This window comes from Aedes albopictus, chromosome 2, assembly GCF_035046485.1.
Source record: "Aedes albopictus strain Foshan chromosome 2, AalbF5, whole genome shotgun sequence".
Lineage (NCBI taxonomy): Eukaryota > Metazoa > Arthropoda > Insecta > Diptera > Culicidae > Aedes > Aedes albopictus.
Genome location: NC_085137.1, coordinates 184,463,652 through 184,485,596, shown reverse-complemented (window position 1 = coordinate 184,485,596; position 21,945 = coordinate 184,463,652). Strand labels below are relative to the sequence as shown.

Below are 21,945 nucleotides of genomic sequence, written 5' to 3'. Positions count from 1 at the left end.
TTTTGACAGCTGGGCAACTGCTTGACAGCTCCGCCCAGTACAAAATTCGACTAGGGGTGATTCGACAAATCGCTCCCATACAAACTTCAAATTGATTTTTAAGTAGGTTCCCGGGCATTAAAATTGATGAAAATTTGGATTTCGGTTCAGTTTGACATGCAGATTCAGAATATGGAATTGTCTAAACATCGCTAAAGAAGCCAATTGCTGTCTCAACTTCATCAGGAATATCTTCAGGAGTTCCGTTAGGGATCCCTCCCAAGGTTATTTTAGGGATGCTTCACTTTTTTTTTGTGGATGCCTTGTAGTATTTTATCTAGAAATACTTCAGAGATTAATCCGAAATTTTTCCAGCATTCCTCCGGGAATTCCTCCAGAGATTTTTTTTCTGGGATTCCTCCCGGAATTACCTCAGGTTATTTCTTCCGCGATTTCTTTAGAACTATATCCCAAAATAACAAGTAAGATTCTTGCTCTAGGGGATCCTTCCAAGGATTTCTTGAAGAATTCCTTCCCAGATTCTTATCAGGATTTTCCACAGACATTTCGCATTTCCTTTTGTTTTTCTTGGGGATTTGACTGTTGATGTTTATGTTTGGAGGTTATGGCTTTCAGTCTTGGCCCCCCTAATAACTCAAAAACGGATTCTTAAATTTCTCTCGAGATCTTCACAAGGATACCTCACGTATTTGTTTTCTGAGATTTTTTCATTGATTCCTCCAAAGATTCCTTCCGGATTCGTCCAGGAAAATGTTAAATTTGTTGGTTTTCCCTCAAGAATTTACCCCAGATTTGCATCGATAAGCTTTCTATCGATTTTCATTTGAAATCTTCCTGGGATTTTTCACCGATCAACTCCATGTTTGCTTCAGAGATTGCTCACGGGATCTTTACCGGACATTTTTAAGGTATTCCTGCAGGATCCTTCTAGGGCAGGGGTTTTCAGACATTTCGGCTCGCGGTGCACTTTTTGAAAATAAATCGCTTCACGGTGCACAAGTCCATTATTAATAAAAAAAAACAATTATAAATTTGCCAAAAAGCTGTCGTATTTTTCACAGCATTTCCAAGGTGCATACACTCGTCATTATTTTTTTTCCACGAATTATGGCATTGTCTTACGTTTTTCATCACTTATCGGAGCATAGTGAAGTGACATAGTTATTCGACTTGGAATATTTCTTGCTCAGAATGTTTCTGAAAGCTTACAGACAAGATCTTTATAAACGCTGAATGAAATCTTGAGCTGAATTAGTGGTATTTTGATTTCAAGAACCTCGGGGAAGTCCTTTGAAGACTATTGTATTATTTCTAGTGTGGTTTTTTGATAGACGTTTTTCCAAGACTTTTACAATATTTCTTAACAATTTTTAGCAAGACATTTGGATTATTTTATATTAGGCTGACACAAATTTCGATTTTCTCTAATGTCACCCCCCCCCCCCTCGGAAAATTTTGGTCGGATTTCGAAATTTTTTGGGGGGACACAAATAAATTATACAAAAATTTAAAAAATTTGGACCGAAATTAGAGTTGTCGAGAAAATTTCTTAACAAATCCGATGAGTTTTACAATTTTGCCTAATTGTTTGGGTAACTTTTCAGCAAATACATTTATTATTTATTATCCACCCCCTTGACGAGTCAACGAGCAAAGTGACAAAAGAAGAAAATGAGATTTGTTCCGGCCTTATTTGGTTTTTTTTTTTCAGAACTTTGGCATATATTGACAATATTTTTGATAAATTCCTTCCAGGCTCTCTTGTCAATTCGGAAGGAGATTTCTATAAAAATCTTAAATACGTCATCAGTCGAATTCTTGGTGAACTGATTTCGAGAACAGTGATAGTTTCTTCTCTGGTATTAAGCAAAGCCACAGAAATATTAGTAAGATTTCTTCTGAGATTTTTTTAATGCATTCATTGAAGATACATTGGAGATGCCTTGTAGAGTGCTTGTTAATATACATTACAAGATCTTGGAAAAAAAGAATAATATTTATTAGGAGAGTTTTAGCCAAGATTTTGGCAGATTTGTTCCATGATTCTTTGCGAATATCTGAGACGATTTTTGCTGGATCCGAGTTTAACTCGTTGGCTGGAATAATGGAAATTTTATTCTTAATCCCTTGAAGCACCTTCCAATAGTCCAGTTGTTCTAATTAATTCGATTTTTTTTCATGAAATAGGTATTGAATTTAAATTTGAATATGCAAGATTGTTGCGGTGCACTTGCCATGGCTTCGCGGTGCACCAAGTGCACCGCGGTGCATGATCTGACAACCGCTGTTCTAGGGAATCCTTATGTAATTTTAGCTAGAATTTCTCTGCAAATTTCTTTGGGATTTTTTCAAAAAAATCCTCCTTGGGATTTCTTCAGCCATTCCTCACAGAACATTCCTGACATTTCTTCACAAAATACACCAGGAGGGATTAATCCTGAAACCCTTTTCGAGATTTTTCTCAGGATTCCACCAGGAAATCCTCCTGGAACTCAAACTTTTATAGGTAATCCAGAAAGAATTTTGCCTGAGATTTCTGCAGGAATTCTTTCATAGATTCTTCCAGGGATTTTCCCAGCAATTTCTTCAGGAATATCCTGAAGAGTTCCCTTAGGAATTCCTCCCAAGCTTCTTTCAGGGATTCTTCACAGAGTTTCTTCAAAGATTTCTTAAAGAATTCCCCTCGTTTCTTTTACCAGAGATTCCTCCCGGGATTTTTTTTTTTCAAAAGTTCTTCGGGAATTCCGCCAGGGATTTTTATCTGTCATTCCTCCTGGGTTCGTCCAAGAGAAATTTCTGCGATCCCTCCCGAGATTTGTTCAAAAAATACTTCAGGGGTTTCTCCAACGATTTCTTCAAGGATTTCTCTCGAGGTTTTTTTCATGATTTCATCCAGTGATTCCTTATGGGACTCTTCTTCAAGTTTTTATAGAGACTGCTGAAATCTCTTTTTATGAATTCGTCCAAGGATTTGTCTGGGGGATTTCCCTGAGGTTCCTACCAGGATTGTTTTGGGAATATTTAAATAGTTTCTCAAGAGATTCCTTGCGGGATTCTTCAAGGAATGTTTCACGGGAATTATCCTGAGATTTCTCCCAGAATTCCTTTTGGAATTATTCCAGAAATTTCAGGATTATTCCAAAGGTTTCTCCCAACATTATTTTTATAATTCCTTTTGGGAAGCCCACTAGTGGAATATTGTGGGATTCTTCCCGGGATTCCTTATACCTGGGATGGTCAAATTTTGGTGTATGTGGTTTATGAACAGCCCCCTATCAGCATTTTTCCAAGAAGTCTTTCCAGGATTCTTCCTTGAGAATTTGACCGATTTTTCCCCGAGTTTTCATGGGATCCTACAGAATTTCTTACCAGAATTGCTTCCAGATGTTTTCCCGGTATTGCTTCCACGGTTCTCGTGTGATTTTCACGGAGTTTCAACTGCATTTTGCCCAACGACATTCCCGTGGAATTTCTACCAGGATTTCTCCAGAGCTCCACAAGAGTTTCTCTTAGGATATATCGTAGATGTTGTCTAGAAATTTTTCCGCGGTATTCTTCGGATTTTCACAAGGGCTCCTTCAAGGATTTTTAAGGAGTTTTTCGCGAATCTTCAGGAATTCCTCTCAAGATTTCTTCCAATGTTTCTCCGGTAACTTCTTCAAGAAATTTCAATATGTTCTAGAATTTCACGCTGGATTTTAACACGGGTTTTAGCTGGGATATTTTCTAAATATTATCGCGGGATTCTTTGAGATTTCTCTCGTAGTTTCCCCGAGATTTTTCCCAGGCGATTATTTGCGGTGTTGATCCTGGGATGTCTCTCAGAGTTTATCTGAATTTAACGTGGACTTTCTCCTAAGATTTTTTTTCCGAAGGGCCAAGTTTTTTTTTTTCAGAGATTTTTTTCAGTTTTTGAAAAAATATTCGAGAGATCTCGTTAAACTTTCGTGAAGGAAGAAATCCTGAAAAAAAATTAAGCATATCGGAAAATAGTTCTGGGAGTAATCCCGGGAAGAAATATTAAGGAAATTCAAGGAGGAACTCTGAAAACCTTTAAGAGAAATCCCAAACTATGAGCGAAGTCCCATGAGAAAATCCAAGAGAAATATCGTACCATCTGGAAGAAAACCCTATAAGAACTTCTGCAAAAATCTCGTAAAAAATCCGAAAAACCCATAAGAGAAATTCTTTGAAGGTTTTTGTCCCGGGAAAACTTTGGTAAGAATCCCAGGAACAACTCTCAGAAATCTCGAAAGAACAAAGAACAAAACTCTTGAAAAGAAGTTTTTATGGGAGCGAATGCGTAAAACCTTCTGGATGGAAGCTTATTAGAACTAGAGTAAGCCAGAAAAAGAAAAACTCTGGCAAATCTCCAGGAAAAACAACTCAATTCATGGAAGTGGTCGTGGGAAATATTCTGTAAGAAATTACGAAATAATTTGAAGAAAAGGAAACGTGGTAGACATCCAAGGAGCAATCCCGGAAGGATTTCAAGGAAGAACATTACTAAGCTACCAGTACAGAGAACAGACATCGAAGTTCAGCTTCAAAACTGTGTAATGAATTTAACCCTTTTCTTTCCACGACTTCGAACGGCTATATCTATGCCAAAAAAGCGTTTCCGAAAAAAGTGGTAGAACAAAAGTTATTGCAAATTGGCTATTTTTTTCGAAATCAATGAAAAAAATTTTGGTTGTAAATCAACAGGTTTTTGATTGTTTATCAATAGTTCAACTATTGGAACAAGTAGATAGTAGTAGGGTTAACCTTATGAGGTTATAACCATATTCTAAAAATTATTGCATCATATTCATCTAATTCCGTTTGTCCGGAGTTCGTCAAAAACCGATGGTGCTCTAGAGCAACCATGGGAAGTAGAGGGTTAACGACTATACGGTCTGTGAAGTTACTAATTCGACTTCTGGGTGTTTTTTCTGTATTTTTTTTAGTTTGGATGCCATTTCTTTTTTAAGGAAATTTTAGGTGGTAGTGTCAAAGTAATTTCTTGCAACTGGGAAAGTTAAAAAAAATTGAACCAATTTTGGCTCATTTTGAAGGATTTTGCAAACAAAAAAGTTTTTGGAAGAATTCAGCGATTAGGTGGAATGTCTTGGATAGTAAATCTAGCACATTTTCTCTTATAAATTTTAACTAAACATTTGATAATATTTCTGCATAATTTCATAAAATTAAATTTTATAAAATTTGAGATATCGTGAGGTGCCCATATTTCGTGCACTTAAGAATTCTCGAAGTTTGATAAACGACTGAAATTTTACCATAAAGTTTATCAGATTAATTTCTTCAGTAATATTTAGTGCTGGCACTATACTGCCCCCACTCGCATAACAGTCCCATTTGCAAAAAGTAGGAATTGAGAAAACGGCATTTGAAGTTTGAAAACTTGTTTCCATATAAAACTTTGAAAAATCGCCAAAATTTGAAAAATATTTCGATCATCTCGAAACTTTCACAGATCGCTTTGCACATGAATATATAACTGTAAAAAATATTACAATCACTACAAAGTTGTTCAGTTTTGTGTTACGTAACACAAAAATCCACGATGGGACTGTTATGCGGGTACTTTTGATATGGGACGCTCATAACTTGGTATTTTTTTCATACATTGGCATAAAAATTCGTAATTTTTATTGTTGTTTTTGGAAGTACATCAAAAATGATGACTATTCATAACGTTAACTCAAAAGTGATGAAAAATCAAATGGGACTGTTATGCGAGTGGGGGCAGTATAGCTCCTAAGAAAAATATAAATTAGGCAACTTACCATTACACAAGATATTTTCAGCATTAGTTTTGATCTGTTTGAAAGTGTCAAATTTCGTGCACGGGTTCCAAATTTCGTTCAAAATGGGTCCAAATTTCGCTCACTCTGAAAGACGTATAATTCGCCTGAATGTGTTAATTTTTAAAACGTAGCATACTCGTATAATACCCATGAAACCATAACGTGTAGATAAAATCGATGTCTGTGACGAAATATGAGTGAATATTTGCTGTTTCCCATATTCGTCCCTTATGTTTACATTGAGATTTCCAAAAATCATTCTGTAGTTTTAAGGGTTATTATTTTTGACGTTTTCTTTTGCTCCTTAATGAACATCTTTATTAAACAATATATTAAGGGTACTCACTAAACAGATTAATTTGCTGCGTAAGCCGTGCTTTTCTGCTTATTTGAAATGTTTCATGATTTTGCGAATGAAATAATCAAAGATTGCCTTGGTGATCACGACGTTTAATCAGTTTAATCAGTTTACGCTTTTAAGTGAATCCCCCTATTGTTTGATATTTGAATCAAATGTTCACTAATTTTACTGATGGTCAGTACTGTGAATCGATTCATTTTATAATTGTAGCTTTTTACCTTTCTTTTATGTGCCATTAATAGCCACATTCCTTGGGAGGTAAATTCTAGTAAAGTGTCGTCTTCCAAATTTGTGTTCTGGTAATAAGGCTTATGGCAATAATTTGCTTGAATGAAACTAGCAGCTCTGTAAGCTACTACTCCCAATGTTTGAGTAAATAAAAGTATCCCGAGCTTATATAGTATTCCAACATTTATTTGTTTATATATTTTTTTTTTCATTTTCTACGTAGTTTATGAGCAGGCCCTAGCTAATTTTAAACCAATCAAAAGAGTTATTAGAGCTATTATTAATAACCGAATCATGATATGGCCCAGGCTATGGCCACAAGTACACATGAACCTCTAAAACAAAGTTTTAAAAAGAATGCACGAAATTAGGGACCCATACAAATTGTGGGTTCCTAATTTCGCCAACAACATAAATGTTGAAACACCCACGGTTACTTTTGAATTAAAACTTTCAAAATTACCACTGGAAAACTCAGGGAATTTCATTTGGTCTTATGAGATGATTATTTAATTCTATCAAAGGGTTCAACCAAGGATGGCTTCAGAATATAACAATCAAAATTATGTTTATATTTTATCAAATCATGATTTAACCCCCCCCCCCCTTCTTTCAAACTTTTAAATGCTAAAAAATACTATGAACAAAAAGTGCTCGAACAAAAGTTGTCAGGGATCACTGAAATTTATCGAAATCGTAAAAAAAGTTTTTAATTGTTTATCAATAAATAAAATAAATAGTTATTGATTGTTTATCAATAGTTTCACTATTGAACCAATAATTAGAGTGTACAAGTGCTCTTATAAGCTTATAACCTCTTCCCAAACGCTTTTATAACATATTGAAGTGAACTGGTTTAGGTCGGATTCACTAAAAAGTGATGGTGCTCTACAGACACCATTTGCGTTAAACTGCATTGCAAGGATCCAGTTTTGGGATACTTTGGGCGTAAACGGGTTAACTAATCATTTAACCGTCTCTCTTTCCTCATTTTCAGATCGTTCCTACTCGGACTGCCAGCAGGTACCGCGCCGACAGTGGACTAGCAACACGCCCAGTCCCAAACGCATTCCATTCCTGGGAACACCGCCGACCCGTGTCTAAGAACGGAATTCCAGTCGGACACTCCCAGTGTAAATCCAAATACCTAGCCGTTAGAACTACCACACCGTCGAATTTCAAATTCACGCGGATACCGAATTATGCGATAGAAGAAAAAAAAACATAGTGAGTGATTAGTTTTTCGAAACCTACCGATATAGTAATTCAAACTCGTAGACCATTAGCAGTAGTGAAGCCCATTTTGTACCCCGTTTTGTAGATTTGACGATGATATTCGATTCAAACCTGCTCGGCTTAGTCCCCCCTAGATTAGTTGTAGACTTGTTCTGAATCTCAACAGTCGCAAACATATCAACCAGTCAAACAGTTTCACCACGTTCGAATACCGATTTCGAACTGAAGATACTTTCACCTCTCCTTGAATTTTACGAAGAACAATAACACAGGGCAAAAAAGGAGCTCGAAGCTCTTTCACACAAACTCGAACAAAATAATCAAAACGATTCGTATACTTTCAAAGCTAGAATGTCGTTGTCGTAACGTCGTAAGAAAGCCAGGCAAATCAAAATCAAAGAAAAATTCAACGAATACAGTAGGAGAGAAGTTTACTTACAACTTTTAGGTCAGCTTTTAGGATGCACTAACTGTGCTTAAAATGTGTTGTTATTGCTTTCGATCGAAATTTTAGCTTCCGCGTGTTTCGGATGCAATTTGTCTTGATTGAAAATCAGAGTTCGGTTTTGTTTTAGCAATAAGGCGTCGTGTTCTCACACAACGATCGAAGTAGAACTTTGATCAGTTAGTTGATGAAACGTTCGATGCACGCAGTGTGTTTTGAGCTGTTCCGTATTCACCTATTAATCCATTCATTAGTCAGCGTTAGGTTCCCTACTAGAGTTATGCTAGATGCTAAGGAGCAAAATCGAAACGAAGAAACAAAACGCCAAGTGTTCACATTTTAGATTCTAACGAATGGAGTGCGGAGTTCACCCTCTTTCTATACATGAGGACGACGCCCGCACTGACGAATAAGGGTCTAGTAATGATGGTTTTTGTTTTCGTACGTAGAAAAATTCGTGTTTAGGTGATATGTATATGAAATAAAATCAAAAATCGAATTAATTGCGTTCAATTTCCTTGAAAAGACAATCCGAAAAAGACCATTTTAGTTCATCATGTTAGCTCCCTCCTAAACCATTATGACTTCGACCTTTCAGGGCAGTGATATCTAAAGCATCGTCCAACTAGAGATGTTCAAAACTATCTTATTTTTATTGATTACGTACGTTGAGACACGTTGATTAATAAATAAATAATTGGCAAACCCAAAACGCGGAAGTCCGGGCTTGCAGGTCTTTGATTGTAATCGATCGACGTAAAAGCTACATGGGGGACAGTGCATGCACAGTTCGTTTGTGTTCTTGGTTTTGTAAATGTCCGTGCCAGATATGGTACAAATGGTTAAACGCAGACAAGTACAAGTGAACGGTTGAATGAAATGGATTCACTTACAGTGTCTACGTGGCGACTACCTCGGCTGGTTCCGCTTGTTGTACTGCTTCCGAGGCGGGTTGAGGCTGTTCGTCCTTTGATTCAGTTGTTTCGACGACAGCGGCAGGTTTCTCTTCTTCGGTGGATTCTGGTTTTGGCTCCTCTGCCAGAGTCTCATCAACGGCCGCCTTGCTGAGTTCCTCCGCTTGTGGTGGTGCCGCTGCTTCAACAGCGGGAATCGAATTATCACCCTCAACACCATTAGTCTTCTGGTTGCCTTCCGGTTCAGGTTCCACCGTCTTCGCGCCCTTGCCCTTCTTGTCCTTCTTACCCTTTTTGCCTTGCGGCTGTGTCTGCCCATTGACCGAAGCAGGGGTATCCTCTTTTTTCGGCTCAACATTCTGGATCGCACTCAGTTGGCCCTGCAAGGCGGCGAGGTTTTCCTTCAGAGCTGAACAACTCTTGGTCATGATTTCGAGACGATCCTCTTGCTTCTTGGTTGGGACCGGAAGCGGCTCGGGTTCTGGCATTTGACTGGGCACTTCGACGATTTGCGGAATTTCCACTTTGTTATCTTCCAGGGCTTTGAAGTAAGCTGTGCGTTCGTTCTGCAGCGTTCGACAGAGTTTCTGCAGCTGGAACAGTTGGCGAGCGGTTTTCATGATGTGCTCGTCGCGGACCTGCTTTTCGGACATCAAGTCTATCAGAGCAGCGTTGCTTCGTTCCCACTTGGTCTTCCAGGTGATGGTTTCTTTTTCCAGGGTTCGAATTTTCTTGGACATCTGGAAAAAAAGAGGAATGAACATAAGTATTGTTTCTTTACTGAGCTTTGAAGGACGGTAGTTATAATACTGCTAGGTCTACATTATTGTGAATAAAAATTTAAAAAAAAAAACTCTTCAGGGATTCTTCCAGGAATTCCTCCAGGGATTCTTGCAGGAATTTCTCCAAGGATTCTTCCAGGAATTCCTCCAGGGATTCTTCCAGGAATTCCTTCAGAGATTCTTCCAGGAATTTCTCCGGAAATTCCTCTAGAAATTCTTTCAGAAATACTTCCAGAAATTCCTCCAGGAATTGTTTCTTGAATTCTTCCTGGAATTCTTCCAGAAAATTTTCCAGAAATTCCTGCAGGACTTCTTCAAGGAATTTCTCCAGAAATTTTTCCAGATATTCTTCCAGGAATTCTTTCGGGAATTCTTCCAGGATATCCTCCAGTAACTCTTCCATGAAATCCTCTAGAAACTCTTCCAGAAATTTATCCAGAAATTCCTCCAGGAAATCCTGTGGAAATTACTCCGCGACCTCCTTCGGGAATTCGTTCGGGGATTCTGGAAATTCTAAAGATATTCTTCCAGGAATTCTTTCGGAAACTCTTCCAGGACATCCTCCAATAACTCTTCTATGAATTTCTCCATGAACTCTTCCAGAAATTCCTCCAGGAAATCCTGCGCGACCTCTTCTGGGGATTCCTCCAGAATTTTCCCAATGGTCTACTTCAGGGATTTCTCCAGGAATTCCTTCGAAGATACATTAAGAAAGTTTTCCACAAATTCCTCCGGGGATTTGTCCAGGAATTCCTTCATGGATTATTCTAGGAATTCCTCCAGAAATTCTTTCAAGATTTTCCACAGAAACTCTTCCAGGAATCCCTCCGGGATTTTCTAAAGGAATTCCTTCAAGGATTCCGCCGTAAATTCTTTCGGGAATACTTCAAGAAATTCTTCCAGAACTTTTCCGAGAACTAATCCGGGGATTCCTCCAGAATTTTCGCCTGGGACTCCACCAAGAATTTCTTCAGGGATTATGACAAGCAGGGCGCAAAATTTTCGAGCAGACGAGTTGAAGTTCACCATGCGGCAATTTTCATTCACTTGCCAGCATATTCATATTCAGCTGCTCGATACTCGTTTGTCAACTGAATGAAAGTCAATGAATATCTGTAAGCATCTTACAAAGTGTTAAATTGCTGATAAAATATTAACGTTTCGATTATTTACATTTAACGGTGCTTTACACAGATCTTTTCCCATTTGATTGTTGTGGAGTGTTTTTGGAAGGAATCGTAGCAATAAACGTAGGTAATTTTGAAAATGTTTCTCGATCGGCTTCATATTCAATGACTACGAATTGACTGACTGTGTGAAGAGGGAGAGCGAAAATGAATTTTTGTTTTGAATATTCAGTGCAGAATCATTCAAATTCGTGCAGTTTTCAGTCAATGACTATGAACATTTTGCACCCTGATGACAAGTATTCCTCCAGAAATTTCTCTTGGGATTCCTTCTGGGATTCCTCCAGGAATTCCCTTTGAAAGATTCCTTTAAAAAAAGCTGTTAGAATTCCTCCTGGATTTTTTTTCCTGAAATTCCACCAGAAATTCCCCCGAGAATTCTTCCAGGATTTTTTGCAGAGATTCCTTTCAATAATTCCTCCAGGAATTTTTCCAGATATTTTTCCAGGAATTTCACCAAGGATTCCTTCGGGAAGTCCTCTGCGAACTCCTCCGGAGACTCTTCCAGCATTTCGTCCGGGGATTCCTCCAGGAATTTCTTCGGGGATTTCACCAGGATTTCCTCTGGAGATTACTTCAAAGATTCGTTCAGAAATTTCTTCCGAAGATTACTTAAAAAAGTGCTCCGTGTATTCTACCAGGAACTCCTCTGAGGATGTCTTCAGAAATTCCTTAAAGGGCCTCTTCCAGGAATTCCTAGAAGAAGTCCTGGAGGAATTCTCGGAAAAAGTCCAGTAAAAATTGCTACGGTATGAATTTCTTTTTTTTTTTTTTTTTTTTTTTTTTTTTTTCAAAGTGATTACGGCGGTAGCACACTGTGCTTATGTTCTACACCGCACCCTTTCCCTACATTTGCTTCTAGGAGCCTCTATTTTTATTTCAACACACAGAAGTACGTAGGCGTGTGTGGCCCAAGTCGACACTGTTTTGGCCTGCGTTGAACAAAAATAGTTTTAATAAAAGTTTCCCCTTTTTTTCTTTTTGTCAATTGGTTTTTTGTAGTACATATGGTTCATGTATTTAGTTAGGTTCTTGTCAATTTGTCAGTTATTCGAATTAGATCTCCAAGGTAATAGTCAATTAAGTCATTCTGATCTGTTCTATCATAGCAACTTTAGTCTTTGCTTTATTGAAGTGTAGTTTTATTGGAAATATGCTGAATGTCGTTATTAAAAAGAGACGTCTGAAACTGTGTCCTGCTAGTTGTTCCGTCATGCACATACATCATGTCGTAATAATGCCTAGGAGATTAACAAAAACACGTGTGTTCGGTCAGATGTTCATTGCGTAGAAAGTCAAGGAAAATAGGTTTCTGTACTGTCAACCGGCGAAAAGCCTACGGGTGAATATTAAAAAATGAATAATAATTCTATCTAGCGCATTGTTTCCTATCGGCCACTATTTTAGTCTAGTCCCAACTTCAAGCTTTTTTTTCAATCTTAGCGTCAATTGTCTTCTAGATACTTCTAGATAGATTCATCGAATCAGTCGAACCCTATGTTAACCCTTTGGAGCCGGAGGGGTCATATATGACCCCGGCGATGAAACCGAGCATAACAAACGTGTTCGACACCAGCGAGGTTGCGTCGACAGCGGCGAAAAAAACCGGCTTCAAAAGGTTAAAATATAGTCGATTCTGTGTCAAATTGTTTTCTTGATTTCGCTAATCGTTTTCTCTGTGTTCATCTCCTGTGTCCTTAAATTGTCATCGGTCCAAAACCCACAGAAACATGTAACTGAACTTCTGATATTTTTCTGTTGGTGTCTTAACATCATCTAAGAAATAAACTAAAATACGCCAAGTTGGTCAGTTGATTGGAATAAAACAAAAATGCTTGTCAACTATTTTGTATTCATTCCCCTACAAATACTATGAAAAATATTCAAATTCGTTCAATTGTCCTATCAATCCTTCCTAGATAAACCATGTCATTTTCTCAAGCGTAGCCAAGAAATGTCAACCTAGTCATACACAAGTAACGTTATTCAGTTAATAAAAAGCAGTCAGTATTTGTCAAAAATGTCACGTCGAACGCATTGACGTCAACAATGCGTTTAAGTGTTCGCACGTTAGCTTCGAATCTATCAACACAATTAAGTGCTGCAAATCTCCTTCCCACTATTAATTCTTCGGTCGATTTTAATTGCTTTATTTAAAGAAAAATTGTAAGTGTAAAAATTCAAAAAAGAGACTATGACATTAATAAATTACTAATCAAAATCAACTGAGAAACGTGAGAAATAGAACCCAAACAACATTTTGAAGTCAGCTGGCTGTAAAAGGTTCCAAAACCTGTCACAAATCCTAAAATATCTTTATTAGGATTTGCAACGATCACCAAAACCTTCTCAAATCCAACCGACTTGGAACTGTTGCTTGGGAATAGACTCTACTAAGCCCCGGCGGTTCCTCCGTGTTTATCGAGTATGTCTGATGCATATGATCAGCCATACTCCATCTGCAGCAGCCGGTTCGTGATGAACCGTTGGAGGCGCATTAAAGTGTTAAAAAGGTGATATGTTTCACTAAAGAACACTACATTACAATAATCAAAATGAAACTCCTTCACTTTAATACCGTCAACCCCTGCGAACTTGGCCAGGGCGGTATGAATTTCTGGAGGAATTTTCAGAGGAACTTCTGGAGAAATTCCCGGACCAATTTCTGGAGGAATTTCTGCAGGAACCCTAGGAGGAATTCCTGGTTGAATACCTGGAGTAAATCCTGGGGGCATCCTCAGAGGAATTTCTGGAAAAATCCCAAGAGGAATTGTAAAAGGAATATCTGGAGGAATGCCTGGCAGAATTCCTGGAAGAAATTCAGGCGGAATTCCTGGAAGAAATCGTGAAAGAATTCCTGGATGAATTCCTGATGTTATTACTGGAGGAATCCCTGGAAGAAATTCTGGAACAGTTAATGGAGGTAATCCAGGAAAAATTCCTAATGGAATTCCTGGAAGATTTCCCAAAGGAATTCTTGGGAGAATTCCTGCAGGAATTCGTAAAATATTTCCTGGGGAAATCCCCAGAGGAAATCCTAGAGGAATCCCCAGAGGATATCCTGTAAGAATATCCGGAGAAATTCTTCATCGCATATTTTGTCCTATAAGTTGAGGTATAGCTCAAAATTGTGACGTGTTGGAGCAAATCTGAGCCTGGATTCGGATTCAGCGGCCCAAAATCCTTCGGGGACACATAAGTTTGCTCCTGAGACAAAAACATGTTGCGCTGTGTAAGTGAACATTAGCTTTATTAGTGACTAATTGATTCGATTGTTTTTCAATAGTTCTATAATGATTTAAAGTTACTATCAGTAAATAGTTATTTATGCAATGAGTTGCAAAAAGCTGATTTTTTCAGCACGAGTCGTACATTTATCCAACGCGGCTTGCCGAGTTGGATAAATACGAAGAGTGCTGAAAAATCGAGTTTTGCAACGAGTTCCATACAAAATTTTATGCAATGATTGTTTTCATAATGCAACCCATTTGAGTTGCATAATGTTCATAATGCAACTCAAATGAGTTGCATAATGAACATTATACAACTATTTTTCATTATGCAACTCATTTCAGTTGCATAATGAGCCAGTTCGGAAAAATTGACCATTATGATACCAAAATGAGTTATATAAATTGTAAATTATGATACTGAATTGCATAAAATTAATTTTTTGCTACTCCGTCCTTTAATATCTAATTTTATACTTGCCTTTTTGGTATCGTAACGGCCTACTTTTCTTCATTAAATACAAGAGTTGCATTATGATTCATAATGCAACTCATTTGGGTTGCATTATGAATCATAATGCGATTGTTTGATTGGAAACCAAAGTTGCCAAGGTAAGAGCTCGAAATATTGTGACGAATGTGACGGTTATAGCACGGCTTGCTTGATTCAAATTTCGTAGGATGGAACACGTGGGCGCTCTCATTCAGCCATGGGGAAGCACGATGGTACTGTTTAAATAAATTAGGTTCTATCGTTTTTTTGTCATTGCAAAAAATGTTGTATGCAACTCGTTGCAAAACTCGATTTTTACAGCACTCGTCATATTTATCCAACTCGGCAAGCCTCGTTGGATAAATGTACGACTCGTGCTGTAAAAATCATCATTTTGCAACTCGTTACATAAATAACTATAAGATGTTTTTAAATAGTTGCAAAAGTGCCTGCAAAGTTCTCATGGACTTTTTATTAAAAAAGAGTTTATTTCTCAATTACACTTAAAAACAATTCGTAACAAATAAATAACAATAAATATTATAGTTGCTTGGATCAGGTTTGTATAATCAAATATTTGTTAACCCTTTCTTTCCCACAAGGTTTTTTGACATTTAAAAATAGATAAAATGGTTTCTAAACAAATCACCAGAACAAAAGATGTATAGTTTTACTCCAAAATATCGTTAGAAATGAAAAATTTGATTTTTTAGGTGGATCACCTGTGATCCATTGGGAAGATGGATGCACTAAAGGCACATATATAAATTTTGTTTTTTTTGTATTTAGTTTTTTTAAACTATATATTTATTAATCGTCTATTACACCTTTAATTTATCTCGAGATTCTTATCTAGCCCTTCTGTAAAACTTAATGAAACTTGGGGAACTTATTGCAGTTATCATAAGAAGTTTGGTACATGTATTCGGACATGGTTCGCTTCGAATCTATGGCTTCTCTCATCGTACCATATAAACCCTCCTGGATTAATCTGCGACTTATTGCCGGCGATAAATAGATTACATTATAATTATATGAAATAATGACATTTTTACATAAAACACTAATAACAATGGCAAATGTCTTGGATGTAAACAAACATGCTAACAAAGAACAGGTTAGATCAGGAAGGATAAAAATGTCGTTATGTTCCCAATGGATCACTGATGATCCACATGTTTGTTCATAAAATTAGTGTTCTATCGTCAACTTGTTCATGAAACGGTATTTGATTGTGCTAATATACATACTGTAGGGCATGCTAGTATTTTTTTCCGTTGAAAATAATGTTCATGTTTCGGAATATTGAATATTCAAATATTGTTTGAATTAAAATAGAAAAAATACCGACTTTCGCTGAATCATTTAGCTCTAGAACAAAAACGAGCAGAGAAATTTTCACCAAACTTGGCATAATAGTTTATCAAACGTATACAAACATCTAACGAAAAAATGGAAATGATCTAACTTATCCTGTATTTGTATGAACAGTGCAAAGTAGTGGATCACCTGTGCTACCATGGGAAAGAAAGGGTTAACATAGTAAGCATTGGATTTGTATCCCCTCAATAAATCATTCTTTGTTAGTCACTACACCTGGTCAGACGCTTTTCATTCTATCAGGTTATGAGCCCAGGATAGCTCTTACTGACTGGTGTAGCCTAGCAACCGGCCAAACAACAAGCCGAAAAGTGAAAAATTTTCCTCAAGAAGTCTGCAAGATTTTTTCATCTGAAGCATGTCCGTGAGAAGATCTGGAGAAGCGTTCCTGCCACCACCAGCAGCTCAAGATGGATTTCCGGTCGAAGACGGATTACCGCCAAACGGTCCTGCTCAAGCTATCGGTTCCGGCAGCCGAAGGGAAATGGCCCCCGGGGGAAACCAGGAAGCAAGAGTGTACGACCAGCGAGTTCCGTTCAGCAGTGCGTCTCATCAATCCCTGGAGAAGCTGAAGGGCCGTGACGATTACGCGGCGTGGGCGTTCGGAATACGGATGGTGATGATTAAGGAGGGAACCTGGCGAGCTGTGAATTCCCCGGACGACGTGCAGATCAGCGAGGATTTGTCCGACCGTGCCTTGGCGACAATTTGCCTCAGTATCGAGAGGTATAATTATAGCCTCGTTCAAAATGCCCGGACAGCCAAAGAAGCTTGGCACAGCCTTCGGACCGCCTTCCAGGATAGCGGGAAATATCGGAAGATGAGCCTGCTGCGGAAGTTGATGCGGTTGGAACTCGAGGACTGTTCTTCCGTGGAGGAGTACGTGGATGAAATTTTGACCACAAGCCAGAAGCTGCAGGAGATCGGTTTCCCCCTCAACGACGAATGGATGTCGCTGATCCTCATGATGGGGCTGCCGAAACGATACGAACCGATGGTCATGGGAATGGACGCATCAGGTATCAAGTGGACGGCAGACTGGGTGAAGTCGTAGATTCTCCAGGACGTGACGATCGAGCCCGGAACCAGGGCTGGCGGTTCAAGTGGGGCATTAGCGACTCGTCCGAAGCAAGGTAGCAGGAAGAAGGACAAGTCAGTCATGCGGTGCTTCAAGTGCGAGAAGCTTGGGTACTACGCGTCGGAGTGTCCACAGAAGTCGACGACGAAGAGCGAGAAGAATTCCCGGAGCACGAAAAAGAAGGCACTCTTGGCGTGCAAGAAGCGGAACTCCCTGGACGAGTGGATATTGGACTCTGGAGCCGGAGACCACATGTGCAGAGACGAGAGTATTCTAGTTGGCACCAAGCAGGTGGCACAGACCAGTTTTGTGGCAGACGCTTCCGAAATACCGGTTGTGGCCACGGGGACCGTCGAGCTGGATGCTGATGTGGAAGGTGAGTGCTGTAGGCTAGATATTTCTAACATGCTCTGTGTTCCAGACCTTGCAGTAAATCTCCTTTCTGTGAGTTGTATCTGCAAGAAGGGCTATTGCGTAACATTCTCGAGGGAATCGTGTGTGGTCAAGGACGAAACAACTGGAGAAGTTATCGCCACGGGCCGCGAGAAGGACGGCCTCTGCCAACTGAACCAGGTTGGTCAAACGAGTGCGTGTGTGGCACGACCAGCCACCAGTCTGGAGATTTGGCATCGGCGACTGTGTGAAGCGATTACCTGGCATGGTGGTCGGCATGGACATCTCAAGCGGGACGATGTCACTTTGTGTCCCTTGCATCGAGGCGAAGCATCAGAGGTTACCGTTCAAATCCGGTGGCACGAGAACAAGCGATCTTCTCGAGGTCGTGCATTCGGACGTGTGCGGAGCAATAAAGAAGCCTTCCCTTGGCGGAAACAAGTATTTCGTCACCTTTATCGATGATGCGAGCAGGATGACCATCGTCTATTTTCTGAAGGCCAAGAAGGATGTGTTCGAGGCGTTCAAGGAGTTCAAGGCCTACTCCGAAACCCAGACTGGGAAGAAGCTGAAGTGCCTGCGAACCGACAACGGCGGCGAATATACCGGTAAGCAATTCGAGGATTTTCTCAAGGCGGATGGCATTCGCCACGAGACGACCGTGCCTCACAATCCGGAGCAAAATGGGTTGGCTGAGCGCATGAACCGGACGATTCAGGAGCGTGCGAGAAGTCTGATGTTTGACGGCAAGTTGGACAAACGATTTTGGGCGGAAGCAACGTCGACAGCCGTTCATTTGATCAACCGATCACCGACGAAGGGCATCTCCGTCACCCCTTTCGAGAAGTTTACGGGACGGAAACCGGATCTGTCCAATCTACGAGTCTTCGGGTCAAAAGCGATGGCTTACGTGCCGAAGGTGAAGCGTGCGAAGTGGGACCCCAAGTCAGAGCCGTGTATCCTGATTGGCTATTCGGAGTGTTCCAAAGCCTATCGAATGTTCAACCCGAAGAACAATCAAATTTTTGAAAGTCGGGACGTGGTAATACTGGATGAGCGCCAGGTAGCGGAGGTTCCGGTACCGGAGGAGACCGGTTCGACCGTTTTCTCAAAATTTTCTCAAAATTTTATGGTTAAGATACATAATGACCACCATTTTTTATTGTAAACTAGCTATCCCGGCAAACTTTGTCTTGCCAAGCTGTGGTGGTTTGACAACTGTTGAAGTCATAACGTCACCGCACTCTAGATTGGTTCCATTTCAATCGTGTTGATTTCCTTCCCAGCTCACGAAAATCAGTACTTTGTCAATATTCTTACTTTTCTAGTTGTTTTCCCTAACTTTTTGGACATATAAACACAGCCAACACGAATACGAACTGAACCGTGCAAGAGTCAAGCTGATCGGTTCATCCGTTCTTGAGTTTTGTTGCCTCAAAGGCACTTCAAACTCATTTTTATATATATAGAAGTGCCATTTACCATTCGCCGAATGGTATAGAACAATAGGGGTGATGGTGAGTGTGCCGTGTAAATTACAATACGTTTAATGGTGAATATTTTTCGAAAAAATGGTGTTGTAACAATAAAATTTATCGTATTTTTATGATATTTTTTGTCAGGGTAGGCACTAAGAGGATTTTCTACCACTTCATGGATTTTCTACCTTTTTCGTTACTGGTGGAATTCGTCTATTTCGGAGCCTCACTATCTTGACAACAATGTGAGTCGTGAAATTCAAATGAGCATGCTCTGAAAAAGTAGAGCATGCCCAAAACATGAAAAAATGCCATTTTTACTCGATATTTTTCAATTTAAATGGGATTTTTAAATGAGTCTTTCTTATGTGACTTACCTTCTCCATGTCGCCTTTGTAACCGACAAAGATGTTGTGGCTCTTCTTGAGCGAATCCTGAAACTCGCCGTATTTGTCCGAATACATGTTGACCTGCTCACGCAGATGCACTTCAACCATCTGCAAGTCCGCCAGTTGTTTCTTCACCTTGGTCAATTCGTTGATAATGATCTCCTTCTCACTGAAATTGATCAAATTCATTGAAATATCGCGTTTTGTCGGTCCTTTCATGGAGACTTACGCTAGGAATTTCTCCTTCTCGGCAGCTGCTTCCATGTTAGCTTTGGCGAGTTTTGCCTCGTTCAGTTGCGTAACCAAATCCATCTGCTTGTTCATCTTGTCCATCTGCTGGTCCCTCAACTCGTACTGTTCTAGGATGAACTTGAACCTACGGACAAACTCAATTTTAGTTATTTATTCACGAGTAACAACGAACAAACACCAACTTCTTAGCCATCTCCATATTGTCGTCCTTCAGCTGCTGGTTCTTCTGGTTGTTCTCATCCATCACGGCCTGGATTTCGTTCAACGACTTCTGGAACTTGGCCTGCGTTTCGCGGCGCTTCTCCTCCTCTTCCTTGATCCGGGCCATACTTTCGTCCTTGATCATGCGGTTCTGTTTCTGTAGCTCTCGGCACAGCTGTTCCAGTTTGCTTTTGGTGTTGGCCGTTTTGCTGTGCTCGAGAATCATATTCTCGCGTTCCTTCTTGGTCGCTTCCATGCTGCGCTCGTACTGCTTGTGCAGCTGCACCAGTCGTTTGTTTTCTTTCTCCGATTCGACCAGCCGCTTGTACACCAGATTGAATTTTTCCTCCAACGACAAACCATTTAGCTGTTTGTTCAGCTGCAACGGACAAGCTAATATAAGTATTTCACAATACAATAGAATTTTAAAGACGTTGTCAACCACTTTTGGTCCACCACAAGTTATTCAGAGTGGGCCCCTAGATAAGTGTATAAATCATTCAAGTGGAAAATCCGGGTTTATGAATCATTTAAGGAAATGAAATTCGGGGTAATGTCCCATAGCTGGCGATCCATTTTAATGTGAATTTTCATGATCTCGCGATAGCACCCTGCGCAGTTTTTAGTAGTTGAATAAAAAGATTAAATTTTGGTGTGCCAGTAATTAAGAATGGTCATTTTTGCCCATTTCATAGCTAAAATCGAATCATTTCTTGTGGGAGCGAGTTATTCCCCTTTCCCTATATTTATCAGCATCATTTCAACATCCGAGAAATGAGTTTCACAAAATTCACCTTCACTCCAAACTATCAGTCAAATTTCCACTTACCTGTTCCTGTATCTTGGCCTCCCGCTGCTTATCCTCGCGCATCTGTTTCTTCAGCTCGGCCGGATGCCGTTCTCCGTTGTTGGCGGCTTCCATGTCGTCGCAGGTTCCGGTCCAAAATCACAACAATCACACGGATATACTTGCTTCACAAATGCACTAATCCCCTAATAGTAGGTATAGCTAGAATGTTTATTAAATCGATACGGAAAACGCACTTTCAGCCTTCTTGAGATCGTCGTCTGGAAACTATCACACGGAGCCTATCTTTGCGACTTGCTCCCAGAACTGATCGGTGGGAGTTGGAGGAACTATTTCACACTATTTCACTGAGACGTTGTGCACAAGAGAAATTACATTCAAGTCTTTGCTAGGAGAAGGCGGTGGTAGGTGGAAAATACTAGGAAAATCACTAATTTTTCCGGCTGGCAAAATAAAACAGACACAAACACCGAATGTTTTCCTTGCTTCTGGTTCGCGAACAGAAGCCGCTTTGAAGGCGATGCGCGATGAAGTTTGACGCAACTTTGTTTGGGTGCGAGAGTGTCGGTTACAATGCCACAGGCACGTGATTGGCAGTGATGCCGGGCTACATTCGACTTTCGAGGGTTCGGGTAGGGATTTTTATGATTCCAAGATTGCATCGATATGCGGGAATTTTGACACGAATTTCTTCGGGAATTTCTGAAAGAATTCCATCGGGCCAACAAATTCTATTTATTTCTTTTTCTCCATGCATTCATTCGGGAACTACTCTAGACATCATTTATATTTCGACCCCCAGAGGTTCCCATCGAAATTGTAATATGGTATTCTTTGGAGAATTTCTTCAGGAAATTGCTATAAGGATTCCTAGTGGTATTTCTCAAGTGATTTTTTAAGGAATTCTTCCAGAAGTTTGTTGGGACTTCGATTAGGCAGAGGTAATTTTTCAAGGTAGTTGGAATTTCAACGAGAATTTATGTGAAGCAAGCGGATGTGATGGATTTAACCTTCACGTACCCGACCCCCAACATCTGATTTTCAAAATGCTGGCATTTCGTCAATTTTCATCCAACTTTTTTGAAATTGCCCTCAATCGATCATAAATTGGTGCAAGTTTATAACACCCAAGTGGCCATGCAATATCCGGAACCATTTCGGAGATATTCCGGATTGTACTGGGGTCAGGGAGGGTGCCAAAATGACTAAAAATTATCATTTCGTGTGTTTTTGTGTTTGAACCATCGATTTTCAGCGGAATTTTTGTTGCGAATAATGAA

The 21,945-nt window shown here is 39.6% G+C and overlaps 2 protein-coding genes across 4 annotated transcripts in view; one reads left to right on the top strand and one right to left on the bottom strand.

Annotated features, from left to right (window-relative positions):
* The window catches only part of LOC115258767 (alpha-protein kinase 1), a 567,285-nt gene extending 558,706 nt beyond the window's left edge, over nt 1-8,579 (top strand). For both annotated transcript variants that reach the window (XM_029859165.2, XM_062850836.1), the window contains exon 8: nt 7,397-8,579. In XM_029859165.2, the coding sequence (XP_029715025.1) occupies nt 7,397-7,503 (107 nt within the window). In that variant the 3' untranslated portion in view covers nt 7,504-8,579. The remainder of the gene's footprint in view (nt 1-7,396) is intronic.
* A 135-nt stretch (nt 8,580-8,714) lies between these two features.
* Nucleotides 8,715-21,945, bottom strand: part of LOC115258768 (alpha-taxilin) — a 32,353-nt gene continuing 19,122 nt past the window's right edge. Inside the window, exons 2-6 of one of the 2 annotated variants that reach the window (XM_029859167.2) lie at nt 20,687-20,866; nt 19,839-20,236; nt 19,634-19,780; nt 19,393-19,573; nt 8,715-9,734 (exon numbers count right to left, since the gene is read on the bottom strand). In XM_029859167.2, coding sequence (XP_029715027.1) covers nt 8,979-9,734; nt 19,393-19,573; nt 19,634-19,780; nt 19,839-20,236; nt 20,687-20,779 — 1,575 coding nt within the window. In that variant the 5' untranslated portion in view covers nt 20,780-20,866 and the 3' untranslated portion in view covers nt 8,715-8,978. The remainder of the gene's footprint in view (nt 9,735-19,392; nt 19,574-19,633; nt 19,781-19,838; nt 20,237-20,686; nt 20,867-21,945) is intronic. The other variant, XM_029859168.2, reaches the window with a different exon arrangement.